The sequence below is a fragment of the Schistocerca serialis genome, chromosome 4 (genome assembly GCF_023864345.2).
Source record: "Schistocerca serialis cubense isolate TAMUIC-IGC-003099 chromosome 4, iqSchSeri2.2, whole genome shotgun sequence".
NCBI lineage: Eukaryota > Metazoa > Arthropoda > Insecta > Orthoptera > Acrididae > Schistocerca > Schistocerca serialis.
Genome location: NC_064641.1, coordinates 420327442 through 420344868, shown reverse-complemented (window position 1 = coordinate 420344868; position 17427 = coordinate 420327442). Strand labels below are relative to the sequence as shown.

Sequence of the window (17427 nt, the reverse complement as noted above, 5' to 3'; positions counted from 1 at the left end):
AGTCCCTTTGCCATATGTACACTTGTTTGGAGTCCCATTGTCAATACAAGGAAGTTTGTGTCTGATGTTCTGTACAATTGTGGATTCTACAGGAGGATGCAAGCCGTGCTGGGAATTCGGGAGTATCTCGGTACAGAGAAAGACGGCGCTTGTGGGCTGGAGAATCACGTGTCGCAACACAGCCTGTTACACAAGTGGAGGTTGAGGAAGCAGTACGTCTTAACAGTCAACAGTCTGCACAGTCTGATGTTCCGGCGGTATCTTCCTCAGCTGCTGACGGTGAGAAAGAAGAGTTCATATGAAGTATTTAACACCATGACTTTTTTATATACTTATGTACATATTTCACCAGTGGAAAAATTTTTCTTATGTATGTGTAATGCTTTTATGTCTAATTATCTAAATGTTGCTAGACAATTTCTAGTAGTTTTAGGTTCTTTCTTGGCTTCTGCCAGATTGTAACTTTGTGGTAGTTCCTCATAAGTTGTGCATATCAGAAACTTCCATGTTCCAGCTACTTATGTTTGTCTTCTGAATGTTATTGCATGCATTTTCTGTTGAATTTAAATTCTTAATACTTGTCATTCACACAGTAACTAATTTCAGATGTTGTATAATACGACAGCATGGGCAAAAAAGGGAAGGGTGATAGTTACCCGGTTTATGCATTTGGCTATTCTTCCTCTTCCTTTTATTGTTAGTGGCTTTAAATTGCAACAAATAAGTGTGTGCGCGTGCGTGTGTGCACATGCATCATTAATTTCACTGCCCTAATGGGGCCACCATCAGAAAAATTTCCTGACTATTGAGAAAGATTAGTAGTTCATCCATCTTCAACAACTGTAGTTGTATATAATGAAATAACAAGCAATCATTGGTTTTGGGCACTTGGTGCCCTTCTTCAGAAGGTTATACCTATCATTATTTGCGAGTGTCAACAATAAAGGAGCAGTAAGTAATACAAAACTTATTGCATTAATTGATTCAGTATTGTATTACTTACTGCTCCTGTATATTTTTTAGGCATTTTGCTGTATTCTTTTTGTTGAGACTCACAAATGTTGCAATAGGCATATCATTTTGAAGAAGGGCACGGCACTAAAAGTGCCTGAAATCAGTAAAGAAATTAAATTTCTGTGAAGCGACTGTTTGCTTTTTTTTATATATATATTTAATGTGATTGCTGAAGGGGGAAAAACCTGGAACAAGTTGGTATTGCAGATACCACAGTTGCAAACAGGGGTGTGTTCTGATGTTTAATTCATGGTAGTTGCAGATGGGGTGGGATAAGAACACAGAAGACAGACCTGGCTACTGTTGGCAGACAGAAAGAAGACCTTCATAGAGGGCCATAAAATATTAAGTTGGGGCATAAGTTTGTTGAATTTTGATGTTCCAGTTGCTATGGGTTTATTTATAGATTGTCAGTTTTTATTTGTAATTAATAGTTACTAATTCAGTTTACATGTTGTCATTTTGTCATGTGGAGATAGTGAGTGGAGCTGTGGACATAGAAAATCTAGCGCCAAGTTTAGAAATTTGAACATTTCTGACATATTCTTCTGTTTGAGTTCAGTAGAGGGGTGACAGCAGTAGATGCAGCAAGAAACATTTGTACTATGTATGGCAATAATGTCATTGGACAGGGCACAGCAAAAATATTGTTTTCTAATTTTGAGAGGATCGTTTCAACTTCAGTGATTATGTACATTCAGGAAGACCTTTGGAGTTCGATGAAGACTGTTTAAATCCATAAATCCAGAATAATGTGCATCAGCCACCATTGTGCGACGGTTGCACACAATGGGAAAGGTTTGAAAATTGGGTACCTCATGCTCTAAGTCAAACTCACAGAAATCGATTGGTGCCCATATGTGCATCTCTGCTCGCTCATCGTACATTGGTTCATGAACAACACTTACCATTCCTATTCTGGTGACAAGAAATGGTGTCTTTATGCTAACATAAGTAGAAGAAAGGAATGGTTGACCCCAAAGAAAGCAGCAACTGCCCATAAAAAGACATGCATGCATCCACAAAAGATAAAGTTACGCATCTGATGGAACAGCGATGATTTGGTTTACTACAAACTGCTTCTCTGAGTTGTAACCATCACTGCCGACATTTATTGTCAGCAACTGAGACATCTTGCAGACACAGTCCAAGAGCAATGGGCAGGAAGACTGGGAATTGCTGCTACTTCACAAAAACGCCCACCCGCATTTTGCTAGACTGACAAAAAACACTATTTGAGAGTTGGGTTGGAAAGTCATAAGACATTCGCATAATTTCCCTAATCTTGCACCCTCATATTTTCATGTCTTCCACTCTTTATAGAGCATCCTTCAAGGAATTTCCTTTCCAGAACAAAATGGTTTCTACAGTCATAGAATTGAAAAGTTAGGGCAGCATTAGCAGACCATTGTTAATTGTGAAGGAGAATAAATTACTGGAGACTAAAGTCTGTTATGTGTATCTGATGTATTCATTAAACTTATGGAAAAAAGCTACGAACTTGTGCTCCAATCCAATACTAGTGGGAGAACTACACCTAAATGTAGAAAATTGTTATGATTATTAGCACATACCATATAGGGTTGTTCCCCCCTGCGGTATTGGGTGTTAAAATAGGCCTCAGTTATTCCTGCCTGCCGTAAGAGGCAAATAAAGAGAGTCTGAAATGTTTCAGCCTTTCTGTGATGGTTCCCTATAGGGTCTGACCTCCATTCTTCAAAATTTTTCCAAAGAGCGAGTCAGTTGGGGAAGGGTGCATAATGTAGTATCTTGGGTCCGTCCTGCACTGTGACTTTTAGCACACTTAATCATCATGGATGTGCAACTCTGTTCATTCTCCAGCCATTGGGTGAGGACACCTTCCTGGGTGTGTTTCCTCCATCCACTGTGCGGTGTCGTTTTCTGCGCGATGTTGATAATGGACTTGATTGCACCTGACATCCACCGCGATAGCCAGTGCGTTGTGACGAGGTCGCCATGTACCCTGACTACACAGGGATCGCTCTGCTGATGCCTGCGCCGTTAACTCCCTGCGTATGCCAAGGAGTAGACGTCTGTCTGCCTGGAGCATCAGGACTCCCAGCAACAGCCATCCTGCTATTTAATGCAAGGAAGTATGAACACCAAATTGTTCCTTGCCGTGGCTACACCATGGGAGGAAAGCCAGGCTAAGGATAGAAGCAAACCTTATTCGCCCCAGTACCTCGTATGTATAAGAGCTGATGGTGAATCCTTAATGTCGATGAACCCTCAGGTTTTTATAGAGCATTAGAGGGCAAGATTAGGGAGCTGGAGGGATTGTCCAAAATGTGATCTGGATCAGTCCTGTGCCCAGCCACGGGCATTAATTGCCTGCGCCAAGGTGGGAGATGTTTCTGTTTCCCCATGCCAGGGTATTATAGTCCACAGGGACCTTTTTTACAGTCCAGTGACTAGGTGTGTGCCAACTTAGAGTGGACGAGGTGTTTATTTCATTCGGTACATCCATAGGGGTCTGCAGGATAATCAGATTGCCACAGTTGCATTCATAGGGGCCCTCAGGATAATGAGATTGCCACCAGTGCCTTCATCTTGGCCTTCGATGGTGACACATTAACTGAGAAAGTCAAGGTGATGGTATACCAATGCAATGTAAAGCCATATATATCTCCCCCAATGTAGTACTTTAAGTGCTGGAAGTTCAGACATGTGTCTCCTTGCTGTAAATCAGGCGTCACATGTCGCGATTGTGGATGTCCATCACATCCCAATACTCCATTTTCCTGCCTCCCACCTGTGTTAACTGCAGAGCGAGCACTGTTCCCCTTGCTTGCCAGACTGATGGATTCTCCAGAAAGGAAGGAAAAATCATGGAATACAAGACCCTGGACCAACTGACCTACACTGAGGCTAAGAGGAAATCTGAAAGGCTACATCCTGTGCGCTTGATGTCCTCTTATGCCACAGCTACAACAACAGTTCCAGCCCCATCAGTACAACCATTTATAGTTGGGCTTCAGGGCCACAAGACTGCACCTGCCCTGTAGATGGTGGAGGGCATTCCTATCCCTGTTGCTCCTGCACCACATACTTCAGAAGCAATACCCCTCCAGCCATTGGGGACATCTGTCCCCACTTCTCAACTGGAGAAGCATCAGTCTTCCTTGGCTCCTCTTGCTAGGAAGGGATCTCTTGGGTCACTCCTTTCCAAGTTCCTACCAGTGGGAAAGAGGACACCCACCAGTGGTGGAAGTGGCCACAGGCAGCTGTAAAGGTTGGGGAAACTCTGCAGTAATTATAGGGAGACAAAATAGTACAGTAAACAACAATTTAAACAAATGAAACAAAATGCATCAAATAAAACTACTACTACTACTACTACTACTACTACTACTACCCTCCACGAATAAGTCTGCAACTCGGTCTACAATGATCTGGTCATGGATAGTTCTCAAACTAATGTATTTCTATTGCTAATGTGCACAAACACGACAGCCAGATGTTGGACATTGAATTCCTTAAATAATTCTTCACTCATTTAAGAGCACTCATGCTTCGTTTACTGCGTGCTGTAGTTGCGGGTAGGGTCAAAACCAAATGCAGGAACTTCATTGTTTCTTCATAAACGGAGTCTAAATCATTGTTGACAATGTACTTCAAGGGGATTCTTCGAGATAAGTGTTTTTTCTCATCAGCGCTTATGTTACACAGTTCATTTTCAAGTTGTTCTTGTTTGAAAAAAAGGGTACTATTCTAATAATTGAAGCAGTTTCAACTTAGGGAATTCTTTTTGATAGTTCGGGAAACACTTTCCGTTCAAAAGTTCAACGAACTGAATTTGGGGAAGTCTTGAAACCACCTTTTCATCTGAACAACTTGCAAATCCAGTATCTCGTAAGTTAGTGCCCTGAGAGATGTCTTTTGACTGTCACAGAATGATAAGTTGCCATTCAAACACAAGCTGCATTTAATGCATTCATCAACGAATGTTTCCGTTCTTAATTGTTGTAAGTTTCTCAAAACAGTTCTTATTTCATCGTGGCAAGCAGTTATACTGACACATTTTGACTGAAGAACATTAAAGAGATGATCAACATAAACAAAGCACCCCGGTAGAAGCAAAGCAAGTGGACAAATGTAGGATCATCCATCCATCGTTTCATTCCCACAGCACAGCTCAAAGATTCTGGGTCCCACTGAAAGTCTGTATCGTGAAATATATAATTAAAAACACCATATAGCCCTGAGAAATGACTAGATGTTCTTGAAACTGCCCTGGAACGAAAGTTCCAGCCAGTGTTGCTTGCATGTGGCAGTTTAAATCCTTTCTCAGTTAGCAATACAGTTCGGTTTGATGATTTGCTGAAAAACGAATGGAATGCAGTGAGATCACTTACAAACATGCATATGTGTCGTATGATTTTGGAGGCATGTAACAGTACCAAATTCAGTTGGTGTGCATAACAATGAATAAACAGCGCATAGGGACAGAACTGCTTCACCAATTGTTGTAGTTCTCTTTATCTGCCCACCATTACTGAAACACCATCATATGTTTGACTAACCACTTTTCCTTCCACATTCCATTCTTTCAATACTGTGTGAATAATGTTTGACAAACCTTTGGCAGTTTTATCTCCAGAAACATCGCAAAATCCAGCGAATCTTTCCTCAATTTTGTCTGCAATACAGTACCTGAATATTATACTCATTTGACTCTTGCATGACACGTCTAATGTTTCATAAAACTGAATTGAAATGAAATTGCAGTTCTGAATTTCAGATTTTATTGTCTCATTAACTGCCAGAGTTATCATTTCTATTACATAATTCTGTATATCTGGAGAAGTTCCTTTAAAGGTTGAAGATGATGACAGATTGTCTCGGATTAACTGCTCTCCTTGATCTAGTAAATCCAAAAATTCCAGATAGTTACCATTGTTACTGGAGGATTCGTCTTCTCGATGGCTGCGAAAGGCTAGTTCTTGTTCAACAAAGAAATAAAATTGCCTGAATAAGAAAAACCAATACTATTCTGCTGGATGCAACTCGTTTGTTGTATTTTATTGGTGTCAGACGAACGGCTTCAGAAATGGGGTGCTCAATTATACTTCTGCCCAATAACTGAAATGATTCTTTGTTCTGCAGGTGACGTTTTGATATCTGATGCTTTTGTGCTTCCCTGTCAAAGTTCTTTATCGTACAAATGCCCTCATTGCATCATTCCTTTTCACAACCAAACAGAAGACATATATGACAATATAATCTGTTATTAACTGCAGTCACAGTCAGCCAAGCATACTTTTCACACCAGGCTGTCTGAAAAGTGTGTTTTTGTTTAGTTTCACTTAAAACTACACTGAGTATAGAAGTAGGTTGTTTGTCCTTCAGTTCATACTTTTTTTCATACGTTAATGTAGAAAAAGGCGTTTTTAATGAAAATTCTATAAGGTTTCAGTTGCTGGCTCACTCATGTTGGCGACACAACGAAAATATGCACTAAAATCACACAAGAATTACTATGAGCACAAACTGTGTGACTGTTCACTTCCGTGTTAAAAGCCAGCATAGAAGTGGCAGAGGCTAGTCTTGATACCTGCTAGCTAGTGCAGCGCACCAGCCTACGTGGAAGAGGGGAAGTGGAGGGGAGCCGGGAATGCCACTAACACTCAGGTGCACACAGCCAGGTAAGGGAAGGGAGGCAGAGACTGGGAGCAGTCGAGTCTCAAGCAGGCAGATACGGGTGCGGCGGCGTGGGCTACAAAACTAATGTCTTCGCATATTTAGTGCTCTTAGTAGAAATTTATTTATATTTTTGTTATGAATTACTATTGCATCTTTTTTAAGCACAAATACAGGGGAGACTAAGTCTCAAAGTCTCCCCTCATACTACGCCACTGATTCTGACGTCCTCCAAGGACCTAGATGTCACCAGGCCTTCAGACACAATGGAGATCTATTGCGCAGGTACTCAGTCGGTGGCAGCAGGTGACTCTTAGGTGTCAACACAGGACAGGTCGCGAGTCATGCTTGTGTAGCTCAGTTGGTAGACCACTTGCCCATGAAAGGCAAAGGTCCCGAGTTCAAGTCTCAGTCCGCCACAGTTTTAATCTGCCGGGAAGTTCCATATCAGTGCACACTCTGCTGCAGAGTGAAAATCTCATTTTGCAGGAAGTAGCCATCTGCAATCTATAAAAAGAAAACTGAACTCCGTCTGGCCACCATATCATTCTCAGCCAATAGGCATCATGCGATGCGGGTATGGAAGGGCATGTGGTCCGCACACCGCTCTCCCAGCCATGTCAGTTTACAATACCATAGGCACTACTTCTCAGTTGAGTAGCTCCTCAGTTTGACTCACAAGGGCTGAGTGCAGCCCGAAATCTATATTTTCATCTAAATGGTGGCATATAATTGAACATATTGGCTGCGCTGATTAATCAACTCCATAAATCTTTCTTTCTTTCTTTTGGGAGTTTAATGCCCATAACCCCTTGTGCGGTGGCACCATGTTTACTTTCTGAGGTCTAGAATTTACTGTCTCAACTCAACCTCTGCCTCTTCAATACTGAAGCCCCCAACACATTTTAGTGTGGCTCACGGTACATACAAGGCCATTTATTTATCAGTTTGCAGCCCAGAACTTCTCCCATCTATCACTGGATACCCCACAGTGACATGAGTGTAAGTGACCACGTCCCCATCTTCCTGTCATTCCCATGGATGCATACTCAGATGGGCTTTAAACAAGGCAGACTGGGAAGCTTTCATATCTGTTGTCACCATTGAATCTCCCCCGCAACGATCGTTTATGCTGCAAAACGTGTGGTCCCTCATTTCTCAGGGTTCCCCAGGGAAAGACAATGCCATCTACATCTATATTTATACTCCGCAAGCCACCCAACGGTGTGTGGCGGAGGGCTCTTTACGTGCCACTGTCTTTACGTCCCTTTTCTGTTCCACTCGTGTATGGTTCGCAGGAAGAACGACTGCCGGAAAGCCTCCGTGCACGCTTGAATCTCTCTAATTTTACATTCGTGATCTCCTCGGGAGGTATAAGTAGGGGTAAGCAATATATTCGATACCTCATCCAGAAACGCACCCTCTCGAAACCTGGCGAGCAAGCTACACCGCGATGCAGAGCACCTCTCTCGCATTGTCTGCCACTTGAGTTTGCTAAACATCTCCATAACGCTATCACGGTTATCAAATAACCCTGTGACGAAACGCGCCGCTCTTCTTTGGATCTTCTCTATCTCCTCCGTCAACCCGATCTGGTACGGATCCCACACTGATGAGCAATACTCAAGTATAGGTGGAACGAGTGTTTTGTAAGCCACCTCCTTTGTTGATGGACTACATTTTCTAAGGACTCTCCCAATGAATCTCAACCTGGTACCCACCTTACCAACAATTAATTTTATATGATCATTCCACTTCAAATCGTTCGGCACGCATACTCCCAGATATTTTACAGAAGTAACTGCTACCAGTGTTTGTTCCGCTATCATATAATCATACAATAAAGGATCCTTCTTTCTATGTATTCGCAATACATTACATTTGTCTATGTTAAGGGTCAGTTGCCACTCCCTGCACCAAGTGCCTATCCTCTGCAGATCTTCCTGCATTTCGCTACAATCTTCTAATGCTGCAACTTCTCTGTATACTACAGCAACATCTGCGAATAGCCGCATGGAACTTCCAACACTATCTACTAGGTCATTTATATATATTATGAGAAGAAATGGTCCCATAACACTCCCCTGTGGCGCGCCAGAGGTTACTTTAACGTCTGTAGATGTCTCTCCATTGATAACAACATGCTGTGTTCTGTTTGCTAAAAACTCTTCAATCCAGCCACACAGCTGGTCTGAGATTCCGTAGGCTCTTACTTTGTTTATCAGTTGACAGTGCGGAACTGTATCGAACGCCTTCCGGGAGTCAAGGTAAATAGCATATACCTGGGAGCCTGTATCTAATATTTTCTGGGTCTCATGAACAAATAAAGCGAGTTGGGTCTCACACGATCGCTGTTTCTGGAATCCATGTTGATTCCTACAGAGTAGATTCTGTGTTTCCAAAAACGACATGATACTCGAGCAAAAAACATGTTCTAAAATTCTACAACAGATCGACGTCAGAGATATAGGTCTATAGTTTTGCGCATCTGCTCGATGACCCTTCTTGAAGACTGGGACTACCTGTGCTGTTTTCCAATCATTTGGAACCTTCCGTTCCTCTAGAGACTTGTGGTTCACAGCTGTTAGAAGGGGGGCAAGTTCTTTCGCGTACTCTGTGTAGAATCGAATTGGTATCCCCTCAGGTCCAGTGGACTTTCCTCTATTGAGTGATTCCAGTTGCTTTTCTATTCCTTGGACACTTATTTCGATGTCAGCCAGTTTTTCATTTGTGCGAGGATTTAGAGAAGGAACTGCAGTGCAGTCTTCCTCTGTGAAACAGCTTTGGAAAAAGGAGTTTAGTATTTCAGCTTTACGCGTGTCATCCTCTGTTTCATTGCCATCATCATCCCGGAGTGTCTGGATATTCTGTTTCGAGCCACTTACTGATTTAACGTAAGACCAGAACTTCCTAGGATTTTCTGTCAAGTCGGTACATAGAATTTTACTTTCGAATTCACTGAATGCTTCACGCATAGCCCTCCTTACGCTAACTTCGACATCGTTTAGCTTCTGTTTGTCTGAGAGGTTTTGACTGCATTTAAACTGGGAGTGAAGTTCTCTTTGCTTTCGCAGTAGTTTCCTAACTTTGTTGTTGAACCACAGTGGGTTTTTCCCGTCCCTCACAGTTTTACTCGGCACGTACCTGTCTAAAACGCATTTTACGATTGCCTTGAACTTTTTCCATAAACACTCAACATTGTCAGTGTCGGAACAGAAATTTTCGTTTTGATCTGTTAGGTAGTCTGAAATCTGCCTTCTATTACTCTTCCTAACAGTTAAACCTTCCTCCCTTTTTTTATATTCCTATTAACTTCCATATTCAGGGATGCTGCAACGGCCTTATGATCACTGATTCCCTGTTCTGCACATACAGAGTCGAAAAGTTCGGGTCTGTTTGTTATCAGTAGGTCCAAGATGTTATCTTCACGAGTCGGCTCTCTGTTTAATTGCTCGAGGTAATTTTCGAATAGTGCACTCAGTATAATGTCACTCGATGCTCTGCCTTAATGGTCGCCAGAAATCGCTGAGACTACTAAAGAGCATAGGCGAGCTCTACAGCGATATAAGTGGCACCCGTCACTGGAGCAAGTAATAGCTTTTAAATGGCTCCGTGCCCTTGTTCACCAGCTCATAAAAATATGGAAACAGGAGTGTTGGGAGAGGTATGTCTCCACCATTGGGTCACATATCTCGCATTCGCAAGTCTGGTAGAAGATCCAATGTGTATTCAAGTACCAGACCTCAACAGGTGTTCCTTGTATATCCATCAATGAAGAGATATTACTGACGCAAACACAATTGCAGAGTACTTTGCCGAGCCCTATGCTAATGCCTCTACATGGGAGAATTATCCCATCGCCTTTCATACCTTCAAACAGTGGATGGGAGGGAAACTCCTCTCGTTCACTACACACCACAGTGAACCTTATAATGCTGCATTTGCTGAGTGGGAGCTCCTCCTCGCCCTTGCACATTTTCCCGACACAGCTCGTAGGCCAGATTGCATCCACACTCAGGTGATTAAACATCTCTCATTGGACTACATGCGATGTCCATCTTCAACCGCATCTGGAGTGATGGTGTTTTCATGATGCAGTGGCGAGCTAGCGGTGTCATTCCAGTGCTCAAACCTGGTAAAAACCCGCTTTATGTGGATAGCTATTGGCCCATCAGCCTCACCAATGTTTTTTGTAAGCTTCTAGAACGCCTGCTGAGTCGGTGGTTGTGTTGGCTCCAGGAGTCCCGGGGCCTACTGGCTCCATGCCAAGGTGATTCTGCAAGGGTCGCTCTACCGCTGATAACTTATTGTCTCTCGAGTCTGCCATCTGAACAGCGTTTTTACCTGTCGCTCCATACTTTCTGTGTCCAAGTTTGTGTCTCCCGTAGTTCCCCCCATATCCAGGAGAATGGGGTCCCACAAGGCTCAGTATTGAGTGTCTCTTTATTTTTAGTAGTCATTAAAGGTCTAGCAGCAGCTGTAGGGCCATCCAACGACTTGCATTTCCTACTGTTGCTCCAGCACTGGTGTGCTGAGCAGCACCTACAGGGAGCCATCCACAAGACTCGGTCATGGGCTCTAACCCACGGCTTCCAGTTTCCCGCCATGAAGTTGTGTGTCATGCACTTCTGTCAGTGTTGTACCGTTCATCCAGAACCAGAGCCTCACCATGATGATGAGCCACTCACGGTAATGGGGACATATCAGTTCTTAGGACTGGTTTTTGATGCCCAGTTGACTTGGCTTCCTCATCTTTGTCAGCTTAAGCAGAAGTGCTGGCAGCATCTCAGTGCCCTCCACTGTCTGAGCAACACCAACTGGGGTGTAGATCAGGTTGAGAGTGGCCCACACTCAGTTGCACTGTCCTACTTTAGCTACCCTGGTACAGAATTATCAGTTAACTGAGCTCATTACCCTTAGTTTTATCTGACACCACCTCATAAGTGCTGATATAATTTTACATTTTATACGTGGGGGGATTATCATTCTATCTAAGTTTTAGTGCATGTCTTTTGTCAGTCTGTGTTCTCTAGCCTAGTGCTTTTAGGCTGGAGGTTCTAATGTATTGCTGCATGGCTGGCTCATCCCTTTTTGTTCTTGTGATCAGCCAGCCTCTCTTGTTTGTAATCCCTTCTACCTGTTTGTTGCGCCTCTCTCTGGTTTTCTCATCTTTATCCATTGTAGTGTTTGTTGCCCTTCTGTAGTTCTTGCAGTTTTCTTTTCTCCAGGTTTTGTGCGTGGAATTTTATTCTGTCCCTCATGAACTTGTTTTATAGGAACAAGAGACCATTGACCAAGCAGTTTGGTCCTTTCCCCCCCCCCCCCCCCCCCCTTAAACCAACCATCCATATAAGGTATATTTGATAGGAAGAAAAAAACATCCGTGCTTTGTCTATTATCCTCAGTCAAAACATCCTAGTACCAGTTAATCTGTGCTTCAGAAACTCGGACAATGTTTTCTTTACTTTGATAGTGCTGGCATCATTTACAAAGAATTTGTGCCTCCATAGAATTGTAAAGAAGCCAGGGGAATGTTTAAATGCTTGCTTGCTTGCACCTAGTGCAATTTCCTTGCTAAAAAGTAAATCTCACCATTCACCTTTATTCACCAGATCAGTTTGCTTCAGAATATTCTCTCTAACTGAAATTGAGAATTCACCTTAAGAGTTCAGATGCAACTCAAGGCAAGAAAATAGTTTGGGGGAGGAGTAAAGGTTTGGACATTAAGGGTGTTGGGAAGGCAGTGGATCATTCAGTTTGTTTCGTTCAAATGTGAATTTGAAGACCATCTTCTGATATTTTCTTCAGGTGTCGTAGAGCTCTGTAATCAATTGGTTTTTAGAGCAGAATTTTATTTTCTATTTGTAAGAGGCCTTTGTATTAGTTGCTTTTTTTTCAGCTTTTCTTTTACATACTCATAATTAATTCCTGTTATCACATATCTTTTTTAGTTGTTATCTGCTGGCTGTATATTGTTTGCAACGTAATGTGGCAATGTAATGTAGCAATGTGGTTGTGTGATGAAGTGCTTACTAATATTGAATACACCGCAATAGCCTTTTTAGTATATTGCCCTGTGTATTTTGAAAATAGCTGTATCTGGTATACGAGCCTGGAGGATCGATGGGGATCATAGCCAGTTAAAATTATGATTTTATAAGAATCTTGATTTTATAAGAACCCAAAATTCTACCATTATTAAATTAAAAAGCAATCAAGTGATGATCGCTGCATGTCATTAGATAAATCTCAGGTTTTTATGCCTTCTTTGATAGGATATGCCGAGTGCCATGCATTGTTGTACTAAACAGAGACATTAGTTTTACCTTCAGTGCTGAATTCTCTTTGTAAAGGTCAAAAGATTTAAGTTTTAACTTGAATAATGTCTAATCTGATTGTGCTAGTAGCTTCCAGAATGTTATCTTTGCTTTAGCGATTATGCATATTAATGGTTTGCATAAAAAAATAATATCTTTTCTGTTCAGTTCCCAAAACCAAAAAGAAAAAAAAACCTTTTAGTTTGTTTTTTAAAATGGAATCACATCTGACGACAACCATAAATTGATGATGTTGCTTGACCATATGCTAATTTAAATATTTTTTAAAATGCACATACAAAAATTAACATGGACCAATCTTCATATGTGATGTGGTGTTGAGTCACATAAAAAATACTACAATCCTATTAGTGCTCTAACCATATCCAACTCAAAAGGAATAAACAAAAAAAATCAGAGCAAGTGTTCAGATGTGTTTGTATTCTTAAGGGACCAAACTGCTGAGGTCATCGGTCCCCAGACTTGCACACTACTTAAACTAACTTATGCTAAGAACACCACACACACCCATGCCTGAGGGAGGACTCGAACCTCAGGCGGGAGGGGTTGCGCACTCCGTGACATGGCGCCTCTAACCGCGCAGCTCAGAGCAAGTCCTATCATAAAAAAAAAAATAATAAAAAAAAGACTTTTCCCCTTTTCAGGTGTTGATTTCTAACTTGCACTCAGCTGTCTTAAACTTACTTCACAAAATATTTTACAAATTAGACACTCACATCAACATCTGAGATTTGAAGCATGCACCTTCATGAACCTTACCATATTTTAACATAAAAGCCCAGAACATGATACATCATTGTGCCTGACATGCTGGCACAGGATTAACTCTCATGAATTTCATCACACAGTCACCCATATGGATGAAGTAATACCACTCTGATCTTTACAGTAGTCTTGACGATAACAGCCTTAAAATCTTCTTGTTGTTATTGCTAGAAACCTTTCTATCACCTCTACTCTCTCAAGCAATGTTGTGCAACATCACATTATAACCTGCAAATAATATAGGCTACATTAGAATACACAGTTGTGTCAGTTACGCAAATTTTTTCAGAAAAAAATCATTAATCTGCAGCTTGATGTATTGATGGGTGGACATGTGCAAAAAAATATGGATTGAGATCTGTAGGTGAAACTGTTATTGCAGACTATCTGATCTTTCTGTTTCTCATATTGTCTCTGTGGGTATAACAAGCCATTCTCACCAGGAGTTTTGTTTCTTCTGTTTTAATACCTCACTTCTTCTTTCTCTTCTGACCCAAAATTTCATACCTGTCAAACAGCTTAGGCACCACCACTACTTTATAAAGTTTTAAGTATGTGTTTTAATTTTTTTTTATTTTTTTGTTGGCAACCTTTATAATGGAACATACCAGTTGCAGTTTATTTGATTTATTTCTCAGCTCATCGATTTAATCATAGGACATCAATTATTGTAAATAGTTAAGTGATGTGCTAACCTGCTCAGTTATGGTATTGCCAATTATGGTCTTTGAAGAATGGGTATTTCCTCTTGAATATCATCACCTTAGGCTTGTTGAAAGATGTCTGTAGGTCATTGCGTACTACTGAGTTGGTCCATGTCAATATGTGAACAATATCATTGCCACAGTTGGGCACTGAAATAAATTCAGTGGTGTCAGATGAACACTTGTACCGGACCATGACTTGAACCCAGATTTCCCACTTTAGTTGAGTGGTCACATTAACTGATTTGGCCATCCAGATACATTTCCCATCAAACTCAGATGCTTGCTTGGTCAACAATGGTGTGAGTGTCTGTATCAAAACTCCTTGTGACTTCTTTTATATGGTACAGACAGCCCTTTGCTTATATTATTGTGCCTTGAAACTTTTTCAAGTGCTTTTCTGTAGTCAGCAAATAGCATATGGGTTTCTAAGTTGAACATTTCTCTCTTCTGGATTCATTGTTTTAATATTAATAAACCGTAATCTTTTAATATCAATACACAGTAGCTACAGAAGCATCCTTTTGTGAAACCATGCTGTTCCTCTGCCAGAAGGGGCTCAATCCACTTTTTAAAAAATTGTTACAGACTTATATGATGTAGTTATTAGACTGACATTCCAGTGATTGCCACATTCATTCTTTTAGTTTTTTTCATAAATGGATATCATTTCTGAGCTTGCTCACTCTTCAGGGATTTTCTACATGCTCCAGCATACCATAAGGATATTTAATAAACTGGTTTCTGCATATTCAATGAGCTCTTTTAAAATTTTTGCAGACCTGCATATTCTTATTTTTCATAATTTAGTGGTGACATTGATTCTAGAAATGTCAGCAGAATATACATTCGGCCTATTGTTTCTGGATTCATTGTTAGGCTGGATCTTATTTTTGGGATATAACATCAGAATATTGTAGCCCCATGGGAGAAGCTCCATAATGCTGTGTGTAGGAACAGGACAAAATCATTTTGTTTCACAGTTAATATTCATGTTTTTGTATTATTTTTACTGATTTTGGTGTTACTTTCTGATTGCTTATTTTTGAAACGCCATACAGTCCGATTTTGTCTTATTTTATTATTTATTGGTGTTAAGTTGAAAATATACCAATAAGTTACAAGGGGGAGTGAAACGAAGACAACAAAAGTGTAATTAAAAATCAAAATTTCATACTATAGTTTTGTAATTTGACAGTACTCTTACCAAAGCTGTAAAGAATGCCCTACATGTGGCAGCTTACTACAGACAAGTGAAACATGGTCAAAGTACCATTTCGAAATGGCTGCCACACTTGCGACATGAACCAACGAAGGGCAGCATTCTGTCATAATGTTTTCTGGCCAATGAAGTTATGTAGCCTATTGAAATCCATCAGTTAATGAATGTTCATTATGTTCATGCTTGTCTATCACTGTAGTAAGTGTATGAGTGAAGTAGAAAGTTTGGAAATGCCGCAACTTCTGTGATGTATGCTCAGTGCATGGGTAAGGCCATCAGAGTCTACTGCAGCAGTTGAAGCCATTGTGATAGAAAATCACCATGTGATGATGGATGAAATAGTCACACATCTGAAAATTGGATGTGACTCAGCACATCACACCATTCTTGAGGTGCTCAAGTTTCACAAAATGTGTGCTAGATGAGTGCTATGGCAGCTCACTCCTGATCTGAAACAGTGACTTGGTGGTGTTTGTAAAGAACTCTTGTGGCACTTTGGAGAAGAAAGCGATGGCTACTTGGAGAGAATTGTTATGAGATATGAAACCTGGGTAGATTACAGCCAACCTGAAACAGAGAGAGCATGCAAGAAATGGCACCAGTCCCTCATCAACAAAACCAAGAAGTTGCAGATGTTGCCATGTGCAGAAAAGGCTTTGCTGACACACTTTTGGATGAAATTGGTGTAGTTGTGGAACACATGGAACACAGCATGACTAGGGGAAACACCATCACTAGTGTTTCATGTTCTAAGAAGTTAAAAAATCAGATTTGGCCTGCCGTAAGATCAAAGTGATGTGGACTTCAGACTGCAGGTGTCATTTTGCAACAAGAGACTGCTGAGCCTCATACTGCCCATGCATCACTTGCAACCATTGATGACCTGCACCTCAATAACCTGCCACATCCGCCATACTTACGAAACCTCCCACTGACTGATTACAACATTTTGAAACAAACAGTCTTGGTGCAGAGTTGTAATTATTATTTATTTATCCGTGACACATATCAACTGATACAGGCATCTTCAGATTGCCTGCTATTAGATGGTGTTAGGCACATAGGATACTGAGCACACACAACATCCCAGCAAACAGTCACCTCGTCAAATGATCAGAAACATTGTGTGGTGGTGTCCTTTGTTAAGGCATGCAATGCAGACCAGTGAACGGAAAATAAGATCAGCTCTACATGGGTCTGCCACCATGTAAACATGTGGGAGGTGTAGTTGCTCTTAGTCAGCTTATAGTTTCTTCATTGTCTATTACGGGTCAGTATACCATCTCCACTATAGATTGGAAAAAGTGATTACCACACATGTGGACCACTCAGACCGCTAATGGGCGGAAAGTAATTTCGTTACAATGAAGAGCTGCAGCAGGTGGTGCACGAGTGTCTGCGCACACGACCAAAAGAGTCCCAATGTGGGCAGGAAGTGTTGAACATCAAGGAGACTGTTGACCAAAAGAGTCCCAACACAGGCAGGACGTGTTGAACCTCAAGGAGACTGTTGAAAAAAATGATACACGTGTGTTCCAGTTTTGTTCAGAATAAAAGAAAAACCTCCCCCTCATGCATTATACAGATATTGTGGACAAAACTATCAATATCATTAAAAAATGTGTCCTTTAAACCCATTAAATTTAATCATTCAAAGAAAAAATACTCACAGTTAAAAGTTTTTCAAAAGAAAGCATTGCAGTAACTTAAGAGGTATATTTGG

General features: G+C 41.1%; 1 protein-coding gene across 1 annotated transcript in view; it reads left to right on the top strand.

The window, feature by feature from the left end:
* Positions 1-17427, top strand: part of LOC126475002 (supervillin) — a 579202-nt gene that overhangs the window by 183354 nt on the left and 378421 nt on the right. Inside the window, exon 7 of the mRNA XM_050102541.1 lies at positions 93-279. Within this exon, the coding sequence (XP_049958498.1) occupies positions 93-279 (187 nt within the window). The remainder of the gene's footprint in view (positions 1-92; positions 280-17427) is intronic.